Raw genomic sequence first — 21,658 nt, forward strand, 5'->3', positions numbered from 1 at the left:
TTCTTGGATTTTTAAAAGTTTTTTTTAATGATAGAAATGCTGAAATGTTGATCTTTCATTGTTGTTGTTTAGATGCGTCTGCTACAAAAAGTTTTGAGAATCTTGCTGCTGAGATTATGCCCGTGGAATACAGGTAAATGTGTTTTTATTAATTGATAATATTAGAAATGTGATTTCTTTAAAAAAAATTATTAGCCTTTAAAATGTTCCATTTTATGAGTCATAGAGCTCAAAATACTTTGTCTCATCTGCTTGAGCTTCTTAGATTGTTATTGCTACTTTAGCAGTTTTAGGTCTTATCAGAAGTAAAATTTCACAGACTTGCTGAATGAGATATTCTGGTTTTTACGATATGACTTTTACTGTGTTGAACTTCTTTCCCTACCCATAAGCTCTACGGAAAACCCTTTTTATACATGGCCTTTAAATCCACATGGGTGAAGCCAGTAGGAAAGGGGCTGTCAAATATAGCAGGAGGATTAAGCAGAAGTTAAATAAAATATAAATTTTAGAGATTCTTCTTCACCAGCTTTTATTTTCGTATTTTACTGCTATGTTTACTTGTAGGCATTTGACTAATCTGGTAGTTTTTATGGTTTTCTTTTTTGTGGTAAGAGTTTTATTTATTACTTCAAATTCTACTTTTTAAGCAGATTTATTGAGATACAACTCACCCATTTACAGTTGTACAGCTCAGTGGTTTTTAGTGTAGTCCTAGAGTTGTGCAGCCATCTAATTTGAGAACATTTCATTCCCCCAGAAGGATACCCTGTCCCTATTAGCAGTCATTCCTCATTCCTGCTTCTCCTCCAGCTCCAGCCCCAGGCAACCAAGAATTGACTCTTTGTCCATTTGCTTGTTACAGAATTTCATATACATACAGTCATACAATATGCAGCCTTTTGTGACTGACTTGTTTCACTTAGCACATAGTTTGCAAATTTGTTGACTTTCATTTTGTTCAACTTTTGTTGTTAAGACAGAGGTCTTTACCTGTTGGACTGGAAAGCAACTTGTTAGTTAGTATCCAGTGATATTAATATTACTTTAAAATAGCCATATGAGCCTATAGTTTAAAGTCATGATGCTGTCATTCAGAAGAACACAAACTGAGATTAAATGAAATTAGTTGCTTCTGAGAAATTGCATTTAGGGAGGCAGGTAGGAGAACATTACTTTTTTCTTTAATATCATTCCTATCATTTGCATTTTAGAAAATATGTGTATGTAAACTTTTAATAAAGATTTTTTTTGAAAACAAAAATAATCTAGAGACAGTGATAGGCCTGTCATCATGAAAGTATATTTAAAAATATTAAGCAAACTAGGGGCAGTTGGTTAAGCATCCAACTTTGGCTCAGGTCATGATCTCCCAGTTCACGAGTTCGAGCCCTACGTTGGGCTCTGTGCTGACAGCTCAGAGCCTGGAGCCTGCTTTGGATTTGTGTCTCCCTCTCTCTCTGCCCCTCCCTTGCTCTCTCTCTCTCTCTCTCTCTCTCTCTGTCTCTCTGTCTCTCTCAAAAATAAATAAACATTAAAAAAATAAAAATATTAAACTGATTTCTTTTTTTTACGTTTATTTATTTATTTTGAGAGAGAGAGCGAGTGAAGGTGCTCTGTCAGTGTGAAACCTGATATGGGGCTCGAACTCACAAACTGTGAGATCATGACCTGAGCCGAAATCAAGAGTCAGACTTCAACTGACTGAGCCACTCAGGCACCCCATAAGCAAACTGATTTCTTAAACCTATTGCTTTTAATTTATGTTTTCTGAGGATATACTATATATTACCTTTAGTAAATAGTTTCTAAATTACCAGTGAAAGAACTCCTGTTTCTCTTTGGGATTTGCATAATAAATATTTAATATGATATAACACTTGTGCTTTTAAAAATTCACAACTTGTTTTTCAGGACAGTCTTACAATATATGTAGGCTTTTTCTTAAAAACTTTCAGAAACATTGCTAACAGTTTTAAATGACAGCTATTGAATGAACAGGAATTTTCTTTCCTAAAAAGCTAAGGATGTAAAAAAAAGGTAAAACGTATATTTAGAAAAATTTAAAAATAAATTTTCTTTTCAACATCAGGGAAGTATTTATTCGACTGCAACATGAAAATAAGATGCTTCGCTTGCAACAGGAAGGTACTGAGAATGAACGTATTGAGGAACTCCAGGAACAGCTAGAACAGAAGCACCGCAAGATGAATGAACTGGAAACCGAGCAAAGGTGACCCACTCTTTTGTAATTGTCACAGTGATTCCATTAGGTAGCCACCAAATCTTGACTCACAGAAGAGGGAGATAACATCGTAATTGACATAGTTAGGAGTTTAGTCTCTCACTCCCATTGCTTCTCGCACACTTTAGTAACCAGGTGTCTCATTCTTGAATTTCATTTATATGTCTTCATAATTCTCAGAAAATTTAACAAATGAGTAAATGACAATCTGGGTTTCGACTGCAGTCAGTGCTTGGATGGAACATAGACTGTGGAGTCAAATTTGAGTGCCACCTCTATTTAAACCTATTAACAGTTTTGTTCTGGGCAAGTTTCTTAAATTCACACTTAATGTCCTCAGCTATAACTGGAGGTGATACCTATTTGCAGGTTGTTATGAAGATTCACAGATAACGTATTTAAAGCAAATGATGTACTTATCTGATACTGAGGAGGGGCTTAAAAATTATAATATTAAAAATATATAACATTGATAAAGTGTTCACTGTATGCCAGCCACTTCCCTGATGTTGAAAAGCAAAATTTATTTTTAAATTTTTCTAAATATACATTTTACATTTTTTCTACATTCTTTTTAGGAAAGAAAATTCCTGTTCATTCAACAGCTGTTGATTCCTGTTCATTCAACAGTTTTAAATGTAAAACTGTTAGCAATGTTTCTGAAGTTTTTAAGAAAAAACTATTTATTGTAAGACTGTCTCGAAAAACAAGTATTAAATTGTTAAAAGCACAAGTGTTATATTGTATTATATATTTATTATGCAAATCCCAGAGAGAAATAGGAGTTCTTTTACTCGTAACTTAGAAACTATTTACTAAAGGTAATATATAGTATTACCTTCTAAGCGCTTGTTTGGTATTAACTCAAAAAACCTCACAGTAACTCTGTGAAATAGGGACTGTAATTATCTCTTTTATGGATAAGGAAGCTGAGGTTCAAGGAGGTTAAGTAACTTATCCAAAGTTATAAGCTAGTAAGTTCTCGATTGCACATTTGAACTTTCTGTCATTCTGACTCCTGAGTCTGGACTCTTAAACACTATGCTAACTTGCCTCTTATATATGGCATATTTTTCAGTAAAAGTATTTGGTTTTATTTGACCAACCTTTATTGGATCTTAGAGACCAGGAATTTTAGATACACTTGAACCTGGTTTCTCAAACTTGTATATATAGTATTACATCAACTGTGGTTGAAAAAAGAATAACATTTTAGCTTTGTGAAGGGACCATCAAATATTACTATCCTCTGCAATTCAATATCAGCACTGGCGATACAAAGTTTCAGCTTTTAGAAAGTTAAAACAGGAAGATAGACGTATGAATAGATAATTACATTATCTGATAACTCGAACAATGGGGCATTATAATGGGCAGGTGTGTTGGGTCATATATACATGAAAAGAGAGAGATTCTCTTTCTTGCTGGAAACCTCATTAGGCAATTCTCAAGCAGGGTTTTAAAGAATGAGGTTTTGCCATGTTAAAAATCTGCATTAGTTGCTAGTGTTAGTCTCTTTAATTTAAACAAAAAATTATGAAGAGATGGTTGGAAAACGGTGACCTTTGTCAGTACACTATGAAATCTGAAACAAAAAGAAACCTAGTTCCCATTCATTAAAAATACACCTGTAAAGGGGGCACCTGGGTGGCTCAGTCGGTTGACCATCCGACATCAGCTCAGGTCATGATCTCATGGTTCCTGTGTTCAAGCCCTGCATCGGGCTCTGTGCTGACGGCTCAGATCCTGGAGCCTGCTTTGGATTCTGTGTCTCCCTCTCTCTCTTTGCTGTTCCTTTGATAGTTCTCTCTCTTTCTCTCTGTCACTCAAAAATAAACATTAAAAAAATTTTTTAAAAATACAACTGTAGGAAAACTGAGCTAGTTTTCTAATTTCTTTTACCAGTGAGTACTGTGCAGAAATGATGTGCTTTTGCAACTGGCACTTAAGTATCTTGAATTTTTACATGTGGGTGTATATACTTCCTGGATAAATGTCTTCTTTTTAAAAAATATTTCTTTGCAAGTAGCCTACTATACTATATATTAAACCTAGCCACAGATAATTGTTCAGCCTTCATTATTACTATTAAATGCACCAGTTGCACAAATGCACCTTTATAGATCCTTAACTACTTTGACTTTCCATACAAATAAATGTATATGATCCATCTTACAATAGGCTGAGCAAAGAGCGCATCCGAGAATTGCAGCAGCAGATTGAGGACCTCCAGAAATCTTTACAGGAACAAGGCTCCAAGTCTGAAGGAGAAAGTGTAAGTAACTTGAAAGCTGTAATAATTCTGCTGAGTGTGGACTCTCTGCGAGAGGTCCTAACGCCCAAATTCGTCTTGTGTTTGAAAGTGCCATGCTACCCTTATCAATGAGGGTACCCTTGAATACCGTATATATCTGCATAACGGATGCTATGATTTTGCCACCTTGGAGCCTATAAATTAATCGTATGTGTTGAAGGTGATTTCTATCTGTCCTACTTCAATAGCTACACCTAACCACGGTTGCTGGTGTGCTGCCGGTGAGGTCTTCATGGCTCTGCTGGGACACCAACAGGGTGGGCCTCAGAAAAGTCCTGGTTGAGAGTGCTCAGTGGTCAGAATTGAGGAAAACTTCTAACAGGGAAAGGGAGACGGAGAAAATAATCTCTACCAAAGAGCCTTATAGGAGTGGATCATACTAACCTCCAAAGGACAGAAACCGTAATGCAGTTTTGAAAGCATCACCTCGTATTTCTTCCCTTCTTCCATGCCGACTCGTGGCCTTGCCGCTTCTAATCTGTTTTTGATGGCAAACATTGTGAGGGCAGAGAGAAGAGGACTCAGCAGAACTCAACAGCCCCAACCCAAATGCACCTAACAGTGTGTCTGTAGTTTGAGCTCTGTATGCAGGGGGAAGGAAGTAATGACAGAGGGAGGAAGGCATTTAATGGAAACAACAACGAAAAGACAGGGCCCTGTGTGTGTTAGGTACTGGTTAGATGGAAGCCGAGGTGGTTAGATCTGTGTTGACGGGGGAGAAAGCTATGAAGAGTAAGTAAAGAGGTGAAAAGGAAGACTGAAGGGGTTGTGTTTCCTCTCTGTCTGTTATATGCTTTATATGATTTTTTCTTTTTTCCCCGGGGGCTTGGAAAATAGAAATCGTCTCATGCATGGCGGCATCTCATATGTGCATATATACGGTATTGTAACCTCTCTAATATGAATATTTTTTTAAGCCACAATAGAGAATACTTTTAAAATGGGATCTCTTTGAGAGAGTACATTTTGGATTGCAGTGTTTTTAAATATGTTCTATTTATCTTTTAAAAATAAATTATTAGTGTCTTAGTCATGTTTCAGATTATGTATTTTAAACCCTTCAACTTTTCAGTAGATGATACAGAGCTAGTGTTGCAATTTAAACTCCTGCTTTTTAAAGAGGAAGTTTTATGTTTTGAATTTTACTTTTTAACAAAATCCTCTTCATTTTGATGTTAATATTAAAGTTCTTGCATTTATAATGATAAAGCTTTATTACAAAGATAATTATTTAAGTCTATTCTTCACTAAGGGCCTAACATCTTAAATTATGTATTTTAAAAAAGGATTTTTAAATGTTTGATACTCCTCAATATATCACATTCAGCTTGCATTCGGTACTTTTCTTCAAGTTCAAGTTTTATTTTCATGGTATTCAGAAATATGAAGCACTTTTCTTTCTACTCTTATACTCATCCTTATGTCATTTCCTAACCTCTTTTCCTTTCCGTTTGAAGTAAAAAACACCTGAAATTTTATGTCTTTACAAGTATGTTATTAGAAATACAAATTGTTAAAAAATTTATAATTTTAAATAATACACTTCAAAAGGAGGTAAAGAGATTTTGATGTCTGGAAAATTTATCTTGTCACAATAGTTATCTTACAGCAACTTTTTTTAATTTTTATAGTCCAGCAAACTAAAGCAGAAGTTGGAAGCTCATATGTAAGTAAACTGATATTTCATTTCAAATATGAGAGGGGAAGGGTTTTAAAAACTTCTAAAGTTAGTATCCTTTTCTGACTTTGTTTGTAAGAGAAACCCCCTGATGCCAATTGAATGTTCACCACTGCCATCAAGAAGTGAAAAGAAAAACGCGCTAAAATGTTCAGCCTGCCTGTCAATGATCTCAAATCCTACATTTTTCCATCACTAATGTCATTTGAAGAGTTTACAAAGTAGACAGCTGTCACATGTGGAGATGTGGGATGTTTAACCAATAAAATATTTCCTCTGACTTTCTTAGGAAGCAAGGATGAGAGGGAAAAATTAACATTTTTAGCACCTGTCATGTGTCAGGCAGTTTACCCTCTCACAACAAGCCTATAATATGTGTCAGGTATTATGCCCATTTTAGAGGTGAGGAGATTCAGGATCAGAAAGTGATTTGGCCACAGTCCACAAATGTCCTGTGGCAGAAATCAGTTTTCATTCTCAGGTCTGTTTGCTTCCAAAACTCCATGTTCTTTCCACTACTTAGGGAAAAACTAACTGAGGTCCAGGAAGAATTACAGAAGAAACAAGAACTCATTGAAGATCTTCAGCCAGATGTAAACCAGAATGGTAGGTATTTGTAAAAACCTGGATCAGACTACGACTAAGGACTTGCCTTTTTTAGTTGAAAGATGCAAGAACTGTGTATAAGTTTTCAGACACTCCATAAATGCGTGCATTGCAAATAAGAACCATGATAATGTTTTAGTGATTTCAGGGATTAACAAGTGATCTGATTTTAAAGCGAAAAAGTCTAATAAAATGAACTGATTGATATATAGGAGTATCAAACATGGTAACATATAATAGAATTAATACTATGGAAATGTAAATAAAATAATTTATAATAAAATTAAATTGAGCCTTAAACAGTATGTAGAAGGACTGCTTTATTTTCTTATGATGATTGTGCTGACATGCTGAAGTGTATTAGCTCATTGAAACACTTGATAGAAGGGAGAGAAGCTGGATAAAGCAGATTATAGATATTTTTAAGAAAAAATAATATGAAATGATTGAGGATATGTTAGTTGTAGTTCAAAGGTTTTAGATACAAATTCACTACAAAGAAGAAATAAACATTTCTCTTTTAAGTTCTCTTATCAGTCCTTTCAAAAAAAATCAGATAAGTATAATTTTTGTGTGAGGAGGGCATATTTTAAATCGGTCATGTTTCATTTCATTTTCAATAATAGTGCAGAAGATCAATGAACTTGAAGCTGCTCTTCAGAAGAAAGATGAAGATATGAAAGCAATGGAGGAAAGATACAAAATGTACTTGGAGAAAGCACGGAATGTGAGTGGCTTACCTTTCAGAGCTCAAGTCTTCTGACTCAGGTTCTCATAAGGCCCATTCCGCCCATGAGGTCATCTCTCTTAAATATGCATCATGTCCCTTTTCTGACTCTACCCTGCCTTGTGGGTCAGTCCTCACAGTCTCTCCCTCTCACTCATCAGCATCATGTAAAACAAACACAGGGCTGTTCTTGAACAGTTTAAACAGGGACCGCAGTGACCTCATTAGAGAAGATGACTATTAGAAAGTATGGAATCGTGGGGTGCCTGCATGGCTCAGTAGGTTCGGCATCCGACTCCGGCTCAGATCATGATCTCACAGTTTGTGGGTTTGAGCACCATGTCGGGCTCTGTGCTGACACCCCAGAGCCTGGAGCCTGCTTCGGATTCGGTGTCTCCCTCTCTCTCTGTCCCTCCCCCACTCACTCTCTGTCTCTCACAAATGAATAAATGTTAAAGAAAGAATTTTAAGGGGCACCAGGTCATGATCTCATGGTTCGTGAGTTCAAGTCCCACATTGGGCTCTGTGCTGAGGGCTCAGAGCCCGGAGCCTGTTTCAGATTCTGTGTCTCCCTCTTTCTTCTGCCCCTCCCCCGCTCTCACTCTGTCTCTCTGTCTCTCAAAAATAAATAAACATTAAAAAAAAAATTTAAGAAAGTATGGAATCTTTAGCTCTTAATTTTTTTTTTTAACTTTTATTTATTTTTGAGAGGCAGAGCATGAATGTGGGAGGGGCAGAAAGAGAGGGAGACACAGAATCTGAAGCAGGCTCCAGGCTCCGAGCTGTCAGCACAAAGCCCGATGTGGGGCTTGAACCCATGAACTATGAGATCATGACCTGAGCGGAAGTTGGATGTTTAACTGACTGAGCCACCCAGGTGCCCCTGGAATCTTTAGTTCTTAAAATGAATGTTTGCCTTTGTGAAAATTTTGCTCTTCAAACTTGTTTAAAATTGTTTTACCATTTAATTTAGATTAGATAGTTAAACACTCTTCTAATGTTTACCAGACTGGTCTTTTTCCCTATTTCCAACTTAAATATCTGTAAGAACATTCTCATAAAATCGTTTATTTCCATGAATACCATGTATTTTCTTAAAATATTCTCTCTTAGAGAATATCAATATACTCTTTTCTATTTGTTGAATAAACAAGAGGATTATATGATGAAACTTTAAAATACTGCTAATGTATCTATTCTCTTTATGTTTGAATTTTGTGTTTATTAAGTTGTCCATATTGCCTGCAACAACAGATACACCTCAAGATCTCAAGGCTTCACATGAAGTCCATTTTTCAATGGGGGAGGGGCTCTGCTCCGTGCAGTGTCCCCGAGCCCCCAGCTGACAGAGTCTTTGCCTTCTTGAATACAATGTTCCCAGCTGTACTTGACTTAGTCCAGCCGGTAGACAAGGGCAGCCAGCCTAGACCATACCGGAGATAGTAACGGGGTGGGCCTGGGAGCCACATGAACCGCTTTCACCCTCACTGCAGAGGGCAGAATATAGGCACACAGCTGCACTCAACTTCTAGGGAGTCTTGGTAAATATCCAAACAGTCTCTGCCACAGTCTAGTGTCTCTCAACTATAGAAGTGCTTTTAGTAGAAAATATAAAACATAGAAAGATTCCCTTTCTTCTTAACTGTGCATTTTTTTCAGTGCATACTACGTCCATGATTGCACACATAGACACACACAATTTGTATGATCATAGCACATACAATTTATATTTTGAAAGTTTAAAATAATTCCCTCATGTTATATAAACATACTTTAATATTTATTAAGCAGCTATTATACTTAGCACAGGGAATAGAGAGGTAAACAAGACAGACGCTTCTAGAGAGGACTGTGCAAAGTGAAAGAATGGCTATATAATATTCAGTTGAATGCAGTATATAGTAATTTAGTCATCATCCTGTTGTTGGAAATAGTTTGTTTCCATTTCTTTTTCCTTCTTGCTTCTAGAAATAAGACTATAGGCAACTTATTTATATAGAAAGTTTCCCCTTATTTTGCCTTATTATGTTAGCCTTGTTCCTAAGCTAATGGGTCAAATGGAAGTTTTAGGTCAAAGGATAAGAACATTTTAATAATGTGCTTGATACATATATCTAAATGATATTCTAAAAGGATCACAGTTAAGTAGACAAAACAGTGACCATGAATACCATATTCTTGTCATCATCAAGTACTATCATTTAAAAAAAAATTGCTGGAGCGCCTGGGTGGCTCAGTTGGTTGACTTTGGCTCAGGTCATGATCTCGCAGTTCGTGAGTTCAAGCCCCGCGTCGGGCTCTGTGCTGACAGCTCAGAGCCTGGAGCCTGCTTCAGATTCTCTCTCTCTCTCTCTCTCTCTCTCTCTCTCTCTCTGTCTCTCTCTGCGCCCCTCCCCCACTCTCTCTCTCTCAAATAATAAACATTTAAAAAATAAAAATAAAAAGCAATTGCTTGTATGATAAACATGATTTCATTTCTTACCTTTACATTATTTGGAGGGAGAGGTTAATTATAGTAACATAATGTCCATGATAGAAAATTCAGAAAATATAGAAAAGTCACAATCATACATTTTATTACTTAGAGGTAAAAAATTATGATGTGTTCTTTGTAATTAAATTATGATTTAAACTCTGCTTTTACAATGTGAACTCCTCGAAGGCAGGCACCAAGCCTCCTGTATCCCACGGGCCATAGTCAGTGCCTGCCATATTCAGCACTCAGCAAATTGTTTTGAATGAACCACAGTCATTTTTAGGCATATTACCTTTCAGTCTTTTTCCTTTACCTCAGTGAATATAGGTGAAATCTTTAAATCAGTTTAATCTTTTTGAATAGATTTGTAATTACATCATACAGCTGACCTTATTATTGGAAATTTGTTTTTGTCTTCTAATTTACACCTGATATTTTCAAGTTAATTTCCTGTTATACTGCTGGCTCCATAGTTTACTTGAGTCTATGAACAGCATTCTGAGCAAAATCTCTTTTTACCTAACTTTTAGTGACTTCCATAAATGTGATTGAGCCATTCTAGGGATTGCAGACAAAGTCATCAGTTTCTAATAAGTTGATCTTACATATTGAGTTACATTTCACTAGATAATGGTAGTAAAAAAGGTTGTTGCTAAGAATTTTTTTGTTACTTTGTACAATGAGTTCCTATATAATTAGCACATTCTTTTAATTTTTAAAAAAAATGTATCTGATAAATATGGAAAGTGTTGTTTCAAGACCTCAGTGCTCAAAGTTTAATAAGACTAGATTACTATCCCTGAGTACTGAGCCTTGGAGAAAGGAAATTTTATTTTGAGATAGGGATCTTCCCATTTTGGTACTGAATTATAATATCATTCTACCTCTATAATGTTATTTTTATTACTCAAATTTAATTGTAAAATAAGTCATAGTTCACACCTGGATCACTTTCTGGATAATTTTCCACTTTATTCACAGAGGTTTATAGGTTCTTATATTTCAGTACTTGATAATGTAAAGTAAATGTAAAATATTTTTTTTTCTTTCAACAGGTAATAAAAACTTTAGATCCCAAACTAAATCCAGCATCAGCTGAAATAATGCTACTTAGAAAGCAGTTGGCAGAGAAAGAGAGAAGAATTGAGATTCTGGAGGTAAAATTTTCATATTCACATGTCTCCGTTTAATTATTCTGTATAATCCTGATAATTAATTGCTGTCCAGCATCTGCCATTAATGATCAAGTTTCACAAGAAGTTGAAATCAGGAGCTGGCAATGCCATGTTTTAGCGCTCAGTATGTTTACCACAAAGCATCTCACCAGCCAATAGGAGTTTATCTACTCTGCTACATTGTCTCTGTCACTCCCACAACAGCCAGTCCTGGGGATAGCCCTTAGTGGCTAATAGAGTTCTGTTACAATGTTAGCTCCTTTTAAAATTATGTGGATTAAAGTTCATTCAGAAAATATAAGTAAATAAAGGAAAAAAAGGAACCAAACTCACCTTTAAAAAAAGGTACTCTACTCTGTTAACTAGATTTTCCTTCTCTTTTCTTCTCCCTATTCCTCACTGGAACCTAAGTAAACTCATTAGTTGCAATTCCTGGGGGAAGAAAGTGCTCATAGAATCCAGTAAGTTCTTGCACTGAAGTGGCAGTCTTGGTTGTTAATCATGCATAGTTATGTTAGCGATGACATCTTCTCATTAATTAGCCGGGTCTTTAGAACTTATTTTTTGTGCTGATGATCATATCATTTTTACTGGCTGGGTTAATAAGTATGTCAGTCTGGAACTGTATATTCATAGATTTTATAATTGGGCATGTTCTAGTTTCCTTTGCAAAGTGTTTTACAAAATTATTTAATACCGTGGTGAGATGTGATACTATTCTTGAAGTCATTATGTGCTTCCTTATAATAATGTATGTGTAATTGCAGAGCCATGATGAGATCTGTATACTAGCCTTGAAATTTGAGTAATTGATAGTAGGTTTCTTTTTAAATCAACTAGGAATGTTGTATTTCAGAGAAACATGTATTCATTTACCATTTTCTTCATATTATTTCTGAGCCAGGGTGTATGGACTGTAGTGGAACTACTTTGTTTAAAGACTTAACATTCAGAGTGCACACCAGCCTTATGTGCCCTTGCTAAGTGCTTGTCCAGGCCTTGTCAGGTGCTGTAAAAAAAAGCACTGGATGGGGGCATCTCTCTGCGGAAATACTATCCATTCTTCAGCATCCAACTCACATGTGTCTTCCTGGATTCCTTAGGCAAAGTTGGTTATTTCTCCATAGCGATTCCATGTATTTTGAACTCATTAATTCATCCCACAATAGCATTGTTCTTCTTCCTGGTGTGTGTCAGAGTTTGAGGGCAGAGCGTGTATCTTATATACCTGTACTCCCAGCATTAAATATCACATAAATGAGAGGCCAGGTTTGCTGCTTTATTGGTAAGTTCTCCTAAAGTTATCACCTCTCCTCTCTGGTCTTAGGTCTCCTCATCTGTAAAATAATGAGACTTGGACTGAAAACCCCCTGAGCTCTGAGTTGCCCTGATTATCCACCTCCCAGTGAACGCCAGTGAGCGTGTGCAGCATCGTCAATGCTTCAAGTGCAGCTCCCTACCAAGTAGAAAGACAGAATGGCACCTCTGATGATAGGGCTTTGAGGAGAAACTTGGGTTACATCACAGCATATGGGCTTTGGTTCATGTGTACTTCTCTGCGCATACACTGCAAGAAGCAAAAATGAGAGAAATATAAATAGCAGATGTTATTCTATCTGCCATCGTTCTTGGGGAGTCATTGTCTGGAGTGGGTGTGAGCCAGCAAAAGGCCATCTTGCCCCCGTCATTTCTTGCGTCCTTTTGTACTGTGAGCATCTCGCTGTAAGAACACTCAGGTGTTTATGTAGAATATTTACGTGAGCCAGCTGTATCTGGTGCTCAATGAAATTACTAAATTTGCTATATTTGAGCAATTAAGAAATGGATGTCAGTCTCTAGGTCAGCACGCAAGCATGGCCACAGGCAATCTAGTATACAGATGACCGAGGAACGAGAGAGAAAAATTCGGGTTAAGCGTTATGGGAGATCTTTAGGATTTTCTGGCATATGTTTTACTACATCCTCTTTCTCCTTAGTTTTGAGTCCTCCACAGATGTTGGTCTGTTTTGTCATCTAACCCAGTTATTACTTTCGTCTCTCTTTATAGGTGACAGTAGCATGAGAATCATGAGTTTCTTATTTGTTGTTGCTTAAGTGCTGTCCTACCAGTAAAATTTTTGAAGTTAAAGGTTTACTAGTCACAGTCTTACTCTTTCTTAAAGGTATTGTGCATGCTTTCTCCATGATCCAGTTCAGATTTGGACTGCTTTATGTGCTACACGATGCATTTTTCAAATTCTCTCAATGAGCAGAGTGAAAAAATGATTCCAGTTTTGGTAGTTTGGGTTTATTTCTGGGATTTTGATAGTCCTTGTGTCTTTTTCCAGAGCGAATGTAAAGTAGCAAAATTCCGTGATTATGAAGAAAAACTCATTGTTTCTGCCTGGTACAATAAGGTGAGTTGACATTCAACCAGTGATTGGATGTTGTGTTTATCAAATGTTTTGACCAGGAGCCACAGAAAGAAATATATTTTCTACCACAGATCATTACACATGCATGCTTACGTATATAAGTAAACAGAAGTTACCCTGTGTGCACGTACTCAGGTATCTCCTGACATAGTCTCTTCTTTTTAATGTGAGTCATAATCCAAATTATATACTTTAGTGTTTTTAGGTGATGCACATGAAGCACACACACACCAGTTCACAAATATTTTTAAAATTGCCTTATTTGAGCTAAAATATTTAATTTGTGCTTCATGCAGTGTTTCTGTAGAAATGTGAATATCTGTGAAATGAAAATCCCGTGTTTCTAGTACTCAGCATTTGTTTTAACATCCCATAAAGCCTCTAAGTGTGTCTTTCACTGTGTTTTGTTTTCTGTTTTGTTTTGTTTTTAATAAGAAATACTCTTCGGTAGTTGTATGTCTGTGTTAAACAGGAGAAAGTAGTGTAAAATTATTTGAAGTGCATTTTATTTTGTCATCCTTACTGTCAGTGGGATATTTGCAAGCATTTCATGATGTATATGGTTCTTTTGGATTATTTTAATCGAAATAGAAAATAACACAGCCATTATCTACCTTAGCTGTTGCTTATTTAGTGAGAGAGAGTGTGGACTCCCATGTCTGAACCCTGTGCTTCCCCACAAAGAGCGGGCTGTCCTTCCTCAAACATGCCTGTTCTTGTATGTCACCATATTTTTTGTCTGTGCTCTTGCCTTCCCTTCTCTGTTTGATAAAATCTGGCCTAATTTAGCAAGGCCTTAAAGGAAATCATATGTGAAGTGTTCCCAGAACTTTCCCTCATAAGTCAGTCATCCGAATTAAGATTGGTAACTGTGTATTATTTTCTTTGTTCCTCCGCAGCCTCTCAATACATAAATCGTTAAAGATATTAGATCCAAATAATGCACTACGTGTTCATTTTGTACCCATGTCTTTTGAGCATTTACTATATGCTGTGTGTTATACTAATTCCTAGTGATTCTAAGCTTAGTAAAATTCTATTACGTGGGCTAGTGAGAAAAAGTAATTACTTTTCTTACTAAAAAACCCAATATCCACAACTACAGTAACTTGTCATGTATCAATGTGTAGATAGACAGTAGTGAACTATGGTGGTTCTCACACTTTGGCGTGCATTAGAAGACTTGTTAAAACACAAGTTACTTACTGGATGCAGCTGCAGAACTTCTGATTTAGTAGGTCTGGGTAGAATCTGCAAGATAGAATTTCCGTTTTTTTTCCAGTGGTGCAAATATTAATCTGAGGACCTCATTTGAGAATCTTTGACCTAAGCTTTTCTCTTGTGTTATGTCTGCTCATAGTGGGTGGAGTGAAGGCCCAAACAGAAAAAATTACTTTGGAACCTTTTTTTATTGTTATAATTAAGCTTAATTTTAGAATACTAATTTAAGCTACTGTTTTTGATGATTTCAAGTTTAGTGGGTTAAAAGAGAGAAACTGAGTTTTATGCCTTTGTTTCCTCCTCCTTGCTGGTGTTACAATGTACAGATGAATTAGCTTCTGAACGCTTAGCTTTTCTACGAAAGGAGAAAAACATCAATCAGCTTTACAGTAGTGTTTTGAGGAAATGACTTTATATTTGTCAAGTGAAAAGCACTTGACAAACTAAGTAGTCTTGTTCCTTATCTGCTTATGTTTGTGCAGAGTCTAGCGTTCCAGAAGCTGGGGATGGAATCTAGGCTCGTGAGCGGCAGTGGTGCCTGCAAAGACCCTGGTGCGTGCGCTCCCGCACGGTCTTTCCTGGCACAGCAACGGCACATCACCAACACCAGAAGAAATCTCTCTGTTAAAGTTCCTGCTACAACACCTGATTAAACTACAGAAGAAAACATAAACAGAAGTGCCCTTAAAATATTTTGTATCCTTCAATTAACTGCCAGATTGAAAAAGAAATTTATGACGCTGGATATAAGCTATTTTAAAATTAACATGCACAAAATTAATTTTGTCAGCTGACTTGGAAAGCAAAATATAGAGTCAGCTGTTTCTCTAAGGGAGTATATTTGAGTAATTGGAAGATGTAATTAGGCACACATCTCAAACTTTTGTCTTCTGAGAGTGTTATAATTTCAAATTGACTTTGTATATTTTAATGTTTTCACTTGTACCAGTAACTTGGTTAATCTGCAATGTATAATCAGTAATAAGTAATTTACAAATATATCTATATTTGCTTTATTGTGTGGGTCCATATAAAAATAGTCTTGAGTAGGTACATGGAGAACTATACAAGAGTTACGCTTTTTGACTCAATGCATAGAAGGTTTTACTTCTATCTTCAAATCTGTCATCAGATGGGTCTCTTTTTTCATGTGATGGATGTTATAATATTTGGAAGATTGACATTGAAATGACTTTTTGCCATAGTAAAAGTGACTAACTGGAGATTTTGCAGATTCAGGAAACTTCCTAGTTCTCATATGTACCTACTATAAACAAGGGCTTCTGTACAGCATGGTTGAAAAGTTAAGGATATGGAAATAAGCTGACTTTTATAAGTGATTTTTCTGATGGGAAGTAAGGCAAAAAATATAATTTGTGTGAAACGTCCACACATGTTTTAATATAATCATAATTATTGCTTTTAAGCATAAAATTATCAGGACATTTACTAAAAAACATGCCATAATAGTTTTTCCTCTTCACTGCAGAGAGATGGTGTGGTGATGGAATAATCCGGAATCAGTTTGATTTTGTTTACGAATTAAAGAATCTGTCTGGGACTGAGTTTATGGTATTCAGTTCACTTCTATCCAAAGCTTTTATCTTCAGAGGTGTTATTTTCTAATTTTTTTGGCCTTTTTTAGGAGTCACACTTTAGATCTTGAGTTAAATCTGTGCTGTCCAGCATTCTAGCCACAAGGATTTAAATAAGATTAATTAAAATTAAAAATTCAGTTCCTTGGTCACATCAGCCACATTTCAAATGCTCAACCGCCACATGTGGCTGATGGCTCCGGTATTGGAGAGTGCAGGTATAAAAAATTTCCATCGTTGCGAAAAGTTCTTTCGGACAGTGAGTGCTGTGATCAACCTTTCTTTAGTAACTTGGAAATACTCTTTGATATTAGACCACAAACATAAAAAGAAGAAAACTGTTAGGATTCTTCCAGATGTGAAAAGGAATTGAATTGTGGCACAATTAGCATTTTGCATTCCGTATAGCTGAATACCTTAGGTTGTGACGTTTGTAGTTCATCCTTCCAGTGCCGTTCGACAGCTGCATACCTGTCAGCATGTGTCTGAACTAGGGGTCAGCAAGCGTTCTGTAAGAGACAGATGGTAAACAGTTTAGTAGACGCTGTCGGCTTTTTGAGCCATATGATGTCTCCCAAGTACTGGACTCTGCTGTAAGTGTGAAAACAGCAACCATAAACAAATATGTAAACAAAATGGGTGTTGTTGCATTTCAATAAAATTTTATTTACAAAAAACTGGCAGGAGGATGGATGTGGCCTGCGGGCTGTAGACCCCTGGTCCAGATTTTATTTTCAGCCTTTCTTTGCATATGTGAGTATTGTTCCATTTACAGTATTATTCATTTAGATACTTGCTTTTTAGACTATCTACCAGTACATTTTTCCTAATCACTGAAAATACAAGAATTTCATACTGCATTTAGGTCTCTTAAGATTAGGGAGCATCTGTCAGGATATATTGTTTCATCAGGGTTACTTCTGTTGACTACCTCTTAGATTTTGATGGTTTTTATTGGTGCAATTATATTGTTGGTTTGCTTTTTTGTATATTCCTATAGTCTGCCTGCCTGCAACTTTTAGTGAAATGAAATAGCCCTTTGAAAATATTTTAGCATGCTGATTAAAATTTTCCAAATATTATGGCATTTTGGTATATTTTGGTCAGTGTAGGACATCTGCTCCTTTGGTGTTTACTATTTGCTCATAATTGAGATTTTACAAGTTCTTCAAGCTCCCTTTTATTGGAATTTGTTGTAAAACATCAATTTCAATAATTTAGTATTTTCACAGTCAATTGCTCATAAATTTTCAATTATTATATTTGGAATTTCTAAATAATTTGTGCAATTTCTGAATAAGGACAGAAAGCTAGATTCTTTTTTAATAGAGAAAAAGCAAATTTTGTGATTTATCACTTTTCTAGTTGATAAGTAGAATTTAAAATGCTTGATACAGGAGTATTTATACAAGACTAATGTAAAGTTCTGTATTATTGTGATTAACCTTATGGAAATTCAGGAACTGATCAGAAGTGAGATTATTTTCCACATCTGGTTAATGTAGTGAGATTGACACCCTGTGGGTGGTACAGCATTATAAATATTCATCACGAACTATGATTTATGTCTGTGTTTTGAGGCTTGAGTGCATATGCCAGGGAAGAGAAAGCCAGCATCTGTCTGTATGGTAAGGTCTTGAATGCCCCACTGATAAAAGTACAACCCCAGACCAGTTTGGAAGCGATCTTTAATTTTGAGCATTTGCTCTAAGGTTAATATTCCTTTCTCTTTTTAAGTTAAAAGTGTGTATACATATGACAATGATCACTTAATGTATTGAGAAATATTTGAAGTTTATTCTGTTGTTTTTTTTTTTTTTTCAGTGAATCAGGCTGTTGAACTCTTATGATTTAGTATAGATTAAGAATTAATGTCTTATCTAGAAACACTAAACTGAGTATCCCTCATTAAGATGTCATCATCTGATAACTGGATTGCTAATTTGAATGTTAGATAGTGCTTCTACATCTACACCTGTTTCTGTATAGTGGCACATTGGGCTCTATGGGGTGGCTTTTAGGCCACAGTACTATGTTAGGTTCTCTATAGGCATATTTAATGAGAAACATTCCTATGTAAAAATGTGTATGTATGGCTGTATGCATACATTCCTGTTGTGAACCTGTACATTACAAAGAAGTAGCTTGGGAATTTGTAAAGCACAGCCATTAAAGAAAATAGTGTGCAGTTATTAAACTTGATGTAGCTTAAATGTTACGTTTAGTTTATAAAGGTTCTTTCTATTTTCTATGGCAAAAGACTTTGACACTTGAAAAATAGAAGCAATACTTGATTTATTTTTGTAAGTATTTAGGATATTATTTTAAATAAATGATTGTCCAATAACAATATAATAGTTGTGAAACGTTTTAAATAAACTTTCTGATTTCTGTGTCTGACGGTGATGGTGGATTTTTAGCGGCTACAAGTGCACATTTATTTGCTGCTTTAAATAAAGGACTTAAAATATTTAGTTTGTTAAAGAAAAAATAATTGCATTAATTCTTCTAATTTAGTTTTTCATTTGAATTTTTTGGTGAATGAGAAGGTGTGTAGGAGTGATTTTTTTGCTGTTCCCTTTTTATGTCTCCAGTTTCACATGGGGATCTAGACATTTTCCATTTTCATGAAATCCAGAATATTTCTGGGTTTTCTTTGGCAGAGATTGCTGTTTATCCCTCAATATCCATTATCCCCTTCTTCCTTTGGTAACAGAATGCCATATTTTAGCTTGTGATTTCACTATCCAGTGACGGGGGGGGGAGGATAACTACTTTCCAGACCCCATTGTAACTACATGGGGCCATTTAAGGTCTGGCCAAAGAGATGTGACCCTCAGGGACGATGGAATAACAAAGACTAAGGAGCTTGGATCCCTGATACCACCATTTAGCCATATCAGCTGCCACTTCCCACCTGAATTTCTCTTAAGCAATGTTTCTTAAAGCCTCTTTGTTTTGTTTTGTTTTGTTTTGTTTTGTTTTGTTTTGTTTTGTTGTTTCCAGCATCTTTATTTCCCATTCTATGCATGTGTGTCACAATGAATTGTGAAATTTTTAGGAAAGTACAACATGTCTTGGAAAGGCTTAATTCTGTTGCTGCTGATAGATGCCCAGTAAATATTTGTTTTATCACATGAATGAAGTTCATGTGCCAGACATGCAAAAATGAGAATAAAGTCCCATCTCACTTTAGATAGATCCCCATGTTGCCAAAAGAACATGATTCCATAAATTGGACTTTCAGAATTTTACAATAAATGCTGGCCCAACATCATCCCACAATTTTGTGATTAGTTCCCTACCAGAGATTCTTGACCTATACTGACCAATGTGGTGGTTCTAGCCACAATATGTATTTAAACAAATTTTAATTGAGTTGTATTTCCTCATTAGCCTAGGGGCTACAGTACTGGTCAGTGCAAGTAAAGAAATTTGTATCATTACAAAAAATTGAATTGGACAGCTTGTTCTAGATGCCTAGGTTGAATGGACACATTCTACATCTCTGAAGTTTCCAGTGATATGTGACCACAGAAATGTCGTGAAGTGGAACCTTCAGACACCTTCCTGCACACAGTGACACGCTCAGGGATAGAGCTGAAGTTGGATTGTTAAGCCGGCCGTGATTTTGATGGTGAAACACTTGGTTCCCTTGCCCAGCTGGGCCACAGCAACTTGCTCTCAGTAAGTAGTAAAACTTAACAGTTCAGAACTGCTGCTTGCTTTACCTCAAATATTTCCCTCTTTCATAAATCCTTCCAAGTTTTCTCGAATAAGATGACAGATCTGTCTTTCTGAAGTTTTCCAATTCTTTGTCTTAGTGGCTATAATGTGATCAACCTTTTTTTTTTTTTAATGTCCCACTACACTAAGTTTCTTGAGGTCATTGGCCATATCTGGTTCATCTCTGTTTCCCCTCCAGCACTTGGCACAGTATCTTCTATACAGTCGATACATACGTACTAGCTGAACTAGACTTGCTGATGATGGACAGAATGTTTTCTTTAGAAATCCAGTCTCAAGATGCTCTGAAGAGATAAGGGAAATGCATTAAAGGAGTATCTGAGTAGGCAAGAAATTAAGAAATGCTCCATCCATGGATTCAGTAAACTGTTGCACATGGTTCGGTATCTCTGAGAGAAATGCAGAAAAACACTTGAGAGAGACTTGTGCGTACCAGGTGACTAAGGAAATACCCACACTGAAACAGGTAAGAAGAGCTGAGGCACACTTTCACCATAAACCCCACCCCCAGCAAAGCACCACACAATTGGGTGGAGCCCTGCCCCCACCCCCAACAAGCAGCTTCTCCCTAGGGAGTGAAAGGCTTGGACCATACATCTAGCATCCCAACTTTTATGGTTGCTACCTAAAGAACTAGCTTCTAACTAAGGCATCATCTCTGGGAGCTGATGAGGCCTGGGATGTGCTAGTGTCCTGGGACCTCAAACAACAAGGACATGGTTTTAAGTGGGCATGCAAACACTTCCCAGGGCTCTTCGCCTGGCTCAGTGCTGAGTGGCAGGCAATAAAGCTCAGTTCCCTGCTTCACCCTGGGACGGGTCTGACTGCACATCTAGCACTGTAACTTTTCCAGCTGTTGCCTGAGGGCTGGCCTAGTCATCAGCTTGCATGTAGAAGCTGATGGGGTAGGCAATCCCCAGTCCTCTGAAAGCATGATCAAACCGGTGGGTACTTCCTGTATTTACCCTCCTACCCCACCACCCCTGGCTGACTCCAGTGAAGAAAACCTAGCCATCAGCTTCTCCTTGGAAGGAGTTGAACTCTACATCTAGTGCCCTCACTTTTCCAGCTGCTGCCTGAGGGTCTAACTTCTGACTTTCTTCTCTCTAGGAGCTGACAAGGCCCAGCCTTCAGTAGTCCCTTCGGGTGCACAGAGAAAGCGACAGCTTTCAGTGATCCTGTAGGCTCTTCTTAGGACTCCTCATCTCAGCTCGCTCCAGCAATAAAACCCAGCACCTTTCTGGAAGGTAGACTATACTACCACCCTGACTTTTCCAGTTGCCAACCGACAACCTGGCTTCTAACTTGCCTGTTTCTGGGAGCTGATTGCACAGGTAATGACTAATGTCTGGGATTTTTGAAAAGGTGTATGGGTACTTACTTCCTGCAGCTCCTATACTCAGCAATGCTGCAGCAGTAAAACCAAGTCCCCAGCTGCTCCCTAGAAACAGATGGACTTC

The 21,658-nt window shown here is 36.7% G+C and overlaps 1 protein-coding gene across 1 annotated transcript in view; it reads left to right on the top strand.

Annotated features, from left to right (window-relative positions):
• The window catches only part of HOOK1 (hook microtubule tethering protein 1), a 71,512-nt gene extending 52,661 nt beyond the window's left edge, over positions 1 to 18,851 (top strand). The window contains exons 15-23 of the mRNA XM_019839080.3: positions 73 to 133; positions 2,093 to 2,233; positions 4,427 to 4,520; positions 6,191 to 6,225; positions 6,761 to 6,843; positions 7,470 to 7,570; positions 11,102 to 11,203; positions 13,549 to 13,617; positions 15,339 to 18,851. Coding sequence (XP_019694639.2) covers positions 73 to 133; positions 2,093 to 2,233; positions 4,427 to 4,520; positions 6,191 to 6,225; positions 6,761 to 6,843; positions 7,470 to 7,570; positions 11,102 to 11,203; positions 13,549 to 13,617; positions 15,339 to 15,509 — 857 coding nt within the window. The 3' untranslated portion in view covers positions 15,510 to 18,851. The remainder of the gene's footprint in view (positions 1 to 72; positions 134 to 2,092; positions 2,234 to 4,426; positions 4,521 to 6,190; positions 6,226 to 6,760; positions 6,844 to 7,469; positions 7,571 to 11,101; positions 11,204 to 13,548; positions 13,618 to 15,338) is intronic.
• The last annotated feature ends 2,807 nt before the right edge of the window (positions 18,852 to 21,658 follow it).

This window comes from Felis catus, chromosome C1, assembly GCF_018350175.1.
Source record: "Felis catus isolate Fca126 chromosome C1, F.catus_Fca126_mat1.0, whole genome shotgun sequence".
Classification (NCBI taxonomy): domain Eukaryota; kingdom Metazoa; phylum Chordata; class Mammalia; order Carnivora; family Felidae; genus Felis; species Felis catus.